Raw genomic sequence first — 10,287 nt, forward strand, 5'->3', positions numbered from 1 at the left:
TTCAATCGATGCACTGGCAAAACTAGTCCGACCCTTCCCTGGACTGAATGTTTACTTCACATAGAATTTGACAGTCATCCAGACTGGAAAGTTCGCTCCCTTCTGTCTCCGCAGACCCTGTCAGAGCTCCTGAGATTGTCCAGTATTTTATGCTTTTGTTTCAGATTCCAGCATCCGCAGTAATTTCCTTTTATCGTATAGAATAGACACCCTTCCAAATATGATAAGAGTTCTTCGGTGTGCAAACTGAATCGAAGGAAAATGTCAGGGGCACAATAGCCCCGAGTGTGGAAAACATCACCTGCGAGCCTCTCTGATCTGACAGCGAATAAGCGTCAGCGAGGTTTGAGTTTGATATCTCTGGGGACTGTCTTCTGAAGGTTAAATACTCCCCGTACAGCGGGCTGCTTGCAGCAGAGTGCTGTCACGCTGATTCGAAAAGTTCTTCCCCGTGACTCCTGAGAAAATCTGTATGTTTTCCTGATGTCACTTTATTCCATTTGGAGCGTTTTGCTCCTGATCCCATTCCAGATGGTCGACTCCTTCGTTGATGAGACATGTGCACTTCGGGAAATGTTCAACCCTGGAATGATTCAGGATGGAGATGTCATCCTGGGCGGTTTATTCCCGATACATTTAAGAACAGCGCCGGATTATTATTCATTCCGATCGAAACCTCAACCAGTGCGCTGTGTGGAGTGAGTAACAGTCATTTTTGATCAGTGCATTTGGCAATACTCCGGTCTGGGGTGGAATCTAACCTAAAGAGAATTTAATGTTTCTATCGCCGTTTCTTATTTTGGGGTAGTTATTGTCATGTCGTGCTTTCTCCCTCTTTTCTTCCCTTCTCCCGTCTTCCTTTGATCCATTCAGTTATTGAACCCTTTCATGATGGGCAATTCGGTGAGATATTAAAAACTCGGAAATAAAAACAGGAAATGCTCGATAGACCCAGCAGGTCTGGCGGCATCTGAGGAGAGTAACTGAGCTAACGTTTCAGATCTAACAATCATTCTAAAAAAAATCATAGTTGCTCTCCTTCAGGGTAGGGAGGGCTAGGGAAGATTTCATAGAGGTTCTCAATATTATGAGTTTTTTTGATTAAGTTATCAGAAAATCATATAATTTTTAGTGGAGAGGGCGGCCATTCGGCGCATCAGGTCTTTACCGGCCCTATGCAAGAGCAGCCTAATTAAGCCCATGCCGCCATCCCATCCCATCCCGTAACCCAGTAACCCCACCTCACCTTTATGGGCACTAAGGGGCAATTTAACATGGTGAATCCATCTAACCTGCACGTCCTTCAACTGTGGGAGCAAACCGGAGCACCCGCAGGAAACCCAGACTCCGCACAGAAAGTCACAAATGCCGGGAATAGTACCCGGCTCCCCAGCACTGTGAAACAACAGTGATAAGCACTGTGCTACCGTGCTGCCCAGTTAACCTACAAAGAACAATACAGCAGAGGAACAGGACCGTCGGCCCTCCAAGCCTATACCGGTCCTGATAACACTCTTGGCCAATACCCTCAGCACTTCTGGTGCCGTATCCCTCTCTACCCATCCTATCCATGGATTTGTCGAGATGCCTTTTGAACGCCGTTAATGTATCTGCTTCCACAACCTCCCCTGGCACACGTTCGAGGCACTCACCATCCTCTGTGTAAAAGACCTGCCTTACACATCTCCTATGAATACCTCTAACATATATTAGGAAACAGAAAGTGCTGGAAACACCTGAATCAGGTCTAGCAGCATCTGTGGGGAAAGAAACAGAGTTAATGCTTTGAGTCGAATATGACTTCTTCAGAATCAATCGCCATCCCTGATGTGGGGGAGATAGAAGATCCTAGCATCTCTTGTACTCATGCAGAAAACACAGAAAGCGAACACACAGTTGCAGCAGGTAATTAGGAAGGCCAATGAAATATTGGCCCTAATTTCAAGGCGGTTGGAATATAAGAGTCGGGAAGTCGCTGCACCTGTACAAGGTACTGGTGAGACCACATCTGGAATAAAGTGAGTAGTTTTATTTCCCTTATGCAAGGAAATATATTATTTCATTGGAGGCAGTTGAGCGTAAGTTCACTAGGATGATTCCAGTTATGGAGGGATTGTCTTATGAACAATGGTAAAACAGTTTGGGACTCTACGTAGACATGAGGAGAATGAGAGGTGATCTCATTGTAACATAAAGATTCTTAAGGGACTTGACAGGGTAACTGCTGAGAGGATGTTTCCCCTCATGGGAGAGTCGAGGATCAGAGGGCATAGCCTCAGAATAAAAGAGTACTAATTTAAGACTGAGATGAGGAGGAATTTCTTCTCTTAGACGGTTGTGAGATCTTGGCACTCCTTACACAGAGAGCTGTAGGGGCAGAGACCGTGGGTATATTTCAGACTGCGATAGACAGATTTTTGATCAGCAAGGGATCAAGGGTAACAGGGCAGGAAAGTGGACGTGAGCAATATCGGATCAGCCATGATCCTTTTGAATGAAGAGCAGGTTCGAGAGGCTGAGGTGCCTACTTCCCTATTTCCTATGGTCTTCTGGTCTTTAGCCATTGGTACAGTAAGATCTATGCGTGAAACGCTTACTTGGAACTAGGTAGCAGGTAACAGTTACTTTAATCTGTTTAAAAAATTAAGCTGAATATATAGCTTCAACATTACCGACAGAATAACCAGAGAGGAGGTGAGAATTATTTTATGATCTAGAATTGATTGCACGAACGGGCGGTAGAAACAAATTTAAATGTAATTTTCTGGAGTGAATTGGATAATCACTTGAACAGGAGATATTTACAGATGGAGTGAGATTATTTCGATTCTTCTTTGAAATGATGTGGAGATGCCGGCGTTGAATTGGGGTGGGCATAGTAAGACATCTTACAACACCGGGTTAAGGCCATGCAGGTTTGTTTCGAGTCACTAGCTTTCGGAGCGTAGCTCCCTGTTCAGATGAATGAATGAATTTAACCTGGTGTTGAACGACTTCCTGCTTTGAAATGACTGTCAACGGCACGACTGCATGTGCGATGATGGAAAACAGGTCTGGAAATCAGCAGATCAGACTTGATGCCGTTTAGCCCAGGCTGTCACGGCAACACAACATGGATTCATGTTGTGAAATATAAAGTTGGAGCAGGCGCCGGGAAGCAATGCTTTCTACAGGGCTGTTCAAAAGCTGGATTTCTCTAATGAGTGGTTAGGGTCAAGACAGTGGAGTGTTTCATCAGGCTGGCGGGTGGCACAATTACAAATTTTAGTAATGGATTTCAAACACATTTAGCTTTTATGACAGTTCGTTTAGCAGAAGAGCTAAAAAGAGCCACAATTCCGGAATAAACCTAATATAATTTCAGAAAATGACTTTGTATTGCTGGAAATATGGAAATATGTAGAGCCAAAGTAAGCCACTTCAATTATTGCCGTGGAGTGTCACTAACAATCTGGATATAAACCCAGCAATAAGAAATATTCTGTAAGAGTGAAATGCTTTACTTGTTCCCTAAATTCTATGCTTATATTGTAATCTGCACAACAAATCGCACATCCTTTCAATGTTTTCTCAATTTTGCAATGAGCAATAATACAAAAGGAATAATATTGTCTTGAAAGAAGAGTAACTCCATATGTGTGTGGCAGGTTTAGCCAAAGTGGGCTGCGTTGGGCCCTCACCATGGTGTTCGCCATAGAAGAAATAAACCGGAACCCAGAATTGCTTCCTGACACAACTCTGGGCTACAAGATTTTCGACAGCTGTGGCGCACCTTCTGAAGGGCTTAAAGGAGCTTTCAAATTACTGAAAGGGAAAGACAGGATCATTTCCAATTCCACGTGTGCTGGCATTCCATCAGTGTCCATGATTGTGGGAGATGGCGGATCATCGCAATCTATCGCAGTATCGCGAGTGGTGGCCCCGTTCGCCATTGGTATGGTAAGATGCGTGAATAAATTTGCGAAAATCATTTGCACGGGGGTGCCTGCAATTACTTTTACAAAGCCAAATCGCGTAAATTGTAGAAGTCTGAAACAAAGACATGAAATGCTGGAAGTACTCAGAAGGTCTGGTAGCATCTACAGAGAGAGGAAAGGGTTAATGAGACGGCATTGACCTCAAATGGTGACACGCTTTCACTCTCCCTGGTTAGTACCAGACCTGCATATTATTTTCGACATTTATATTAAATAATATTTAACTGCTTTGGAGACAGTGGGGTTCCATAAGTAGGCCACAAAGGTTAAAGGTTAATTGGCAAAAGGACGACATGGGAGATTAAGAGAGAGGAAGGTGGCGCACAGGGAGACTGTGGTGTGGTGGTATCTCTCGAGATCAACGCCTCGGGATAATGCTCTGAAGACCCAGGTTGGAATCCCACCACGGCAGATGGTGAACTTGACTCAATTAATTAAAAACCTAATGAACACCATCAAACCATTGCCGATTGTCGAAACAAAAACCCGTTTTAGGTACTTTGGACGTTCTGAATTCTCCCTCTGTGTACGTGAACAGGCGCCGGAATGTGGCGACTAGGGGCTTTTCATAGTAACTTCATTTCAGTGGTAATGTAAGGCTACTTGTGACAATAAAGATTATTAAAGAATGTACTTTAGGAAAGGAAATCTGCCGTCCTTCCTTGGTCTGGCCTTCATGAGATTCCAGATCCTCAGTAATGTGGTTGATTTTGAAATGCCCTCTGAAATGGTGTAGCAGGGTAATCTGGGATGGCCAGCAAATGCTGGCCCAGCCAGCCACGCTCACTTACTAAGAATGACTAAAAGTGTTGCTCTTGAATTGTTCATATCCAAAACGAACTTAAAGCGCAGTGGGATCAGATCAACAGTAACGGTGACAGGTTTATTGGGTAAATTATTGAAAAGGGGCCATGGTGGAAAAATGAATGTGAGTCTAATTAAATATCTGTTTGAAAGTAGCAACACAAGCGCGGTGGCCTTGTGAGCTTCATGTGTGACTCCACAGTTCCAAACATCTCAGTTAATCCTCTTACCCCACAGGTCAGCTACTTTGCTTCATGTGCCTGCCTCAGTGATAAGCGTGAATTCCCAACATTTTTCAGGACAATTCCCAGTGATACCATTCAGATGAGAGCTTTAGTCCGGATTATCCACTATTTCAAATGGTCTTGGATCGGAGCTGTGGCTGAGGATAACGATTATGGCCGATTCGGGATGAGGGCTTTAATTGAAGAGGCTGCAAAGTTTGAAATTTGCATCGCCTACATCGAATTTCTTTCACCCGGTCGTACCAGGGAAAGGATGCTTCAGGTAGCGAACACCATCCGAAGGTCCTCGGCAAAGGTGCTGATAATATTCTGTGGAGAGAGTGACACCTTGTCTTTAGTAAATGAACTGAGAATGCAGAACATTACCGACATCCAGCTGATAGCGAGTGAAGCATGGGTCACATCATTCCAACTGTGGACAGCGGAAACTTGGGACATTTTAATGGGAACAATGGGGTTTGGAATAAGGAGAGCGGAAATTGCAGGATTGAGAGAATTTCTCGTCAAACTCCATCCTACCACAGCAACAGAAAACCCGTTTGTGGAAGAGCTCTGGCGGGACATCTTTGGCTGCAGTGTACACATCTCAAATCAGACTCTGGGAGGAAATATAACAGCATCTTCTTATAGACCATGCACAGGTTTAGAGAACTTGGGGACAATTGAGAGTACATTTACTGATGTATCCCAGTTAAGGATTTCCTACAATGTGTACAAAGCGGTATACGCAGCAGCGCATGCACTTCATAATTTACTAACCTGTGAACATGGGAAAGGCCCATTTCCCAATAAAACCTGTGGCCAAAAGTCAAACCCACTATCCTGGCAGGTGAGGCATTTTCGGAAACCCTTAATCATTCTCTTTAAGCTCAATGATTTCTCATTTCGCCAGAAACAACGACAAGAACACACAAGCAACTGTTCTAATGTCCAATTATTGGTGATTTATTTAAGGCTGAGTTAATCTTTTTGCAGACATTGTGAAACATAGTCAAGAGTTGTAGATGATGATAATTGTTTTCCCTTTCCTAAAGCTTTTACAGTACCTGAGGGAGGTACGTTTCACAAACCAGTTTGGGGAGGAAGTAAGTTTTGATGAAGATGGAGATCCTATCGCTTCCTATGACTTGATAAACTGGCAGAAGCTTCCTGATTTGTCAGTTGATTTTGTGAAAGTTGGTTATTATGATGCAGCGATGCCAGAAGGAGAAGAACTGGCGTTGGATGAAAGTAGAATAATTTGGCACAGAACATCGATGGAAAATAAAGTAAGCCGATTTTCAATCCAGCAACCCATAATCGCGCGTTTATTTGACTGGTTATTATTGACGAGACCAAACAAGTTATTTTTAGGAAACTCGCGTTCAGTCACACCTTCTGGGCTAGTTTTGAATGTATGGGGTCAATATGAGGATCCTTGTTCTTATTGATATATTTCAATTTCGTACACTGTTGTGTTCAGTTCATGATTTTAATTTTCTCAGATGATACGTAGATTGGAGATGTTGCCAATCGTGGTGCGGATAGTCCTGAACTTCAAAAGGACATAGACATGTTGGTGAATTGGGCAGACAAGTGCAGATGTAATTCAATATAGAGAAGTGTGAGATGTTACGTTGTAGCAGGAAGAATATGGAGAAAAAGTTTAAAATAAAGAGTGATATTCTAAAGGAGGTGCATAAAATGGAGCACCTGATGGACATGTGCACACATCATTGAAGGTGGCAGGGGAGGTTAATCAATCATACCTAGAGCAAGACCAGCAGCGTGCGTTCAATTCCTGTACCGTCTGACGTTATTTTGATGGACCGAAAGGCCTAATTTTGCTCCTATATCATATGGTCTTATGATATTTACTCAGCAGTGAGGGTTTCATAGACCATGTCTGTTGAAGAGTTAATTGACAGAGATTGACTGACTTGATTAATCCACAAATTGATTGTTGTTTTATCATGCGACTATAGAATGGTAGAAGGAGAACTCAGTGTATCTTTTCCGTTTTCTGCTTTTAATAATTCCAACATTCGAACTCAATATTCAAATTTGGAGATCGCCCTATTAATGCCTATTCTGTACTGATTTTATCATTTCATATTTTTCATCGCGGTTTCTTTCTTTTCGTGAATATTCAACTAAGCATTATTATAACTATATGTAAATTATAAAATCATAGAATTTCTACAGTGCAGAAGGACGCTATTCATCCCATTGAGTCTGCACCGACCCTCCGAAGGTTCAGTTTACCAAGGCCCATTCCTCCACCCTATTCCTGTAACACCACCTAACCTTTTGGACACTAATCAAGAATTTATCATGGCAAGTCCTCCTAACCTGCATATATTTGGACCGTGGGTGGAAACCACGTGACCTGGAGGAAACCCACGCTGACAAGGAGAGAACGTACAAAATCCACACAGACAGTCACACAAGGCCAGAATTGAACCAACGCCCCTGATGCTGTGAGACAGCAGTGTTAACCATTGTGCCACCGTGCTGTCCCAAGCATGCCACGTATTTCTCATCAACAAGAGGGCACAACATTGCAGCCTCTATGCCGTCAGCATATTAACCCAGTGGCGGCGAATTCTAATCCTTCTGCCTGGCAAGTTCTAAAGCTGAATTCAATCCTGGCATTAGGATAAAAGTTGCTAGATGGGTTGGTTATGTTCTTCCAAAGGAAGATCACTTGGTGAAGGTGGAACAATAATGAATAGTATATCCAAGTTAAACCCCAATATTTAAGTTTAAGCATACCGGAAAGTAGAGACAGATGAGATGAGTGGAATTTATTGAAATAAAAAAGAAAAACATCAATACTTATTCAGGTAACAATAAGAAACATTTCGGTTAATTGAAATCATGAAATAAATGAAGCCATATGATGAGAATCATTCAAAATTACCCCACAATTCCGTAATGGATGAGTTAGTGCGCTGGACGATTGAGTTGCAATGACCTGTCCAAAATATCCCGCGTTCCTATTTTCTGTAAACTAAGATTTTGTTGATCAACATTGAAAATTTGGCAGAATAGTCACTCATCTCCTTTGCAAAATGTATAGTTATAGTTCAACAGCAATTGTCACACTCCAGACGCCATATTCTTAACCCTGTTGATTTGATGCAATAATTTACTGTCATCACGGAATCACAGGAATGCACAGAGCAGAAGAGGCACTTCGGCCCATCGAGCCATCACCGGCCCTTGGAAAGTGCACCCTACTTAATCTCACGGGGTTTTTAGTTCAGACGGGCAGCATGGTCTGTGCCGGCCTGGAGGGCCGAAGGGCCTGTTCCTGTGATGTAATTTGCTTTGTTCTTTGAATGGCTTATTACGCCATTTCAGAGGGTAGTTAAGAGTCAAATCATATCGCTTTGCATTTTCACGCAGGCCAACCAGACACTGATGTCAAGTTTCCCCCTTTAACTCGAGCTTTTAAAGCAATCGAGGATAGTTCCGTAATCATCATTACTGAGATGTATTAATTTTATTTAAATTCCACCAGAAGCCGTGGTGGGATTTGAACTCGTGTCCACAGAGCATTAGCCTCGACCTCTGGATTGATAGTCCAGCTACTATTACATCAACGCCCTCCCTAAATGATGTACGGAATAGCAAAGTCAATTTGTGTTTTCGTTACATTTTGAATTGCAACCGAGTTTGAGCGGTAGCAAGCAGAGACGGAATGCTCTCAGATAGTAAAGATATATTTGTCAATAAATTCAAAGTCTTATAATTTGACAGGACATTAATATTTGATAAGACTTTCCAGCTCCGACTTAGACTCTTTGCAAATGGATGAGTTTTGACGATGTTAAGTATGGTCCCTGTCTCCACAGGTCCCTGTGTCAGCATGCAGTGATAATTGTGGCGCCGGAACAAGAAGGGCTGCCCGCAAGGGGCAGCCTGTTTGCTGTTTTGATTGTTTACCATGTGCTGATGGGGAGATCAGTAACCAGACAGGTATGAGAACCTTCCTTACTTTTCCAGCAAGAAACAGGAACCTGGGAATATAAAGTACCACGGCATGTTTTGGATTTGCCATCATCGTACGTGTCGTTCATTTCGAAAAAGTGCATTTGAACTACCATTTGTAACGTTGTGTGTCCACAGATTCAATAGAATGTATCAAGTGCCCAACAAATTACTGGTCCAACGTTCCAAAAAATCAATGCATTCTGAAAGAAATTGAGTTCCTTTCCTTCCACGACACCATGGGAATAACACTGGCGGCGATTTCACTGATTGGAGCTTGTATCACAGGAGTTGTTGCAGTTGTTTTCTTATATTTCCTAAACACTCCCATTGTAAGGGCCAATAATTCAGAGCTAAGTTTCCTTCTGTTAATTTCATTAATACTCTGCTTTCTGTGCTCCATTGCATTCATTGGACAGCCAACGCCATGGTCATGTATGGTGCGCCACACTGTGTTTGGGGTGAGCTTTGTTCTGTGCATTTCCTGTATTCTTAGTAAAACTCTGGTCGTCCTGATGGCATTTAAAGCAACGCTCCCGGCCAGTAATGTGATGAAATGGTTTGGACCCAAACAACAAAGATCAATCGTCTTTCTCTGCACATTGATTCAAATTATAATATGCGTGATCTGGTTGGTGACATCTCCCCCACTCCCATCTAAAAACACCAAGTATCAAAGTGCAAAGATTATCCTTGAGTGCGACGTGGGGTCCACAATTGCTTTCTGGTGTGTGTTAGCTTACATTGGCCTCTTAGCTTGCATGTGTTTGATTTTGGCTTTCCTGGCCCGGGCCTTACCGGACACGTTCAATGAAGCGAAATTTATTACCTTTAGCATGCTGATCTTTTTTGCCGTTTGGTTAACTTTTATTCCAACTTACGTGAGCAATCCTGGAAAATACACGGTGGCGGTGGAAATATTCGCAATTTTAGCATCGAGCTTTGGGTTGTTGGTATGTATATTTGCTCCAAAATGTTACATTATCTTGTTCAAATCAGAAGAGAACAGCAAAAAACACCTAATGGGTAAAAATGCGCCACACTAACAAATTAAACTTAATCCATGGTGATGTGGAGCTGGAGAGTGTGAACGATTTGTGCACTTAACACAAACAGCTTTGACTTTTAAGTTCCCTGGCAATGTGTTCTGATAAGGTTGCTCGGATTAAAGGTACGTTTTGTGAATGGATAAATGTACGAAATGGTCTCCATTTTCTAACAATTAGAAATATTAGTGGTAAGATTTTGAGTAATCGTCGGCTTAGGCGTGTATTTTGATAACTGTT

General features: G+C 42.6%; 1 protein-coding gene across 1 annotated transcript; it reads left to right on the forward strand.

Annotated features, from left to right (window-relative positions):
• The first annotated feature begins 3,669 nt into the window (after positions 1-3,669).
• LOC140389461 (extracellular calcium-sensing receptor-like) lies at positions 3,670-10,047 on the forward strand. The gene is made up of 5 exons (XM_072473591.1): positions 3,670-3,939; positions 5,019-5,855; positions 6,061-6,294; positions 8,866-8,989; positions 9,140-10,047. The coding sequence occupies exons 1-5, from the start codon at positions 3,682-3,684 to the stop codon at positions 10,045-10,047; spliced, it is 2,361 nt and encodes a 786-aa protein (XP_072329692.1). The 5' UTR covers positions 3,670-3,681.
• The last annotated feature ends 240 nt before the right edge of the window (positions 10,048-10,287 follow it).

The sequence above is a fragment of the Scyliorhinus torazame genome, chromosome 14 (genome assembly GCF_047496885.1).
Source record: "Scyliorhinus torazame isolate Kashiwa2021f chromosome 14, sScyTor2.1, whole genome shotgun sequence".
In the NCBI taxonomy this organism is placed as follows: Eukaryota; Metazoa; Chordata; class Chondrichthyes; order Carcharhiniformes; family Scyliorhinidae; genus Scyliorhinus; species Scyliorhinus torazame.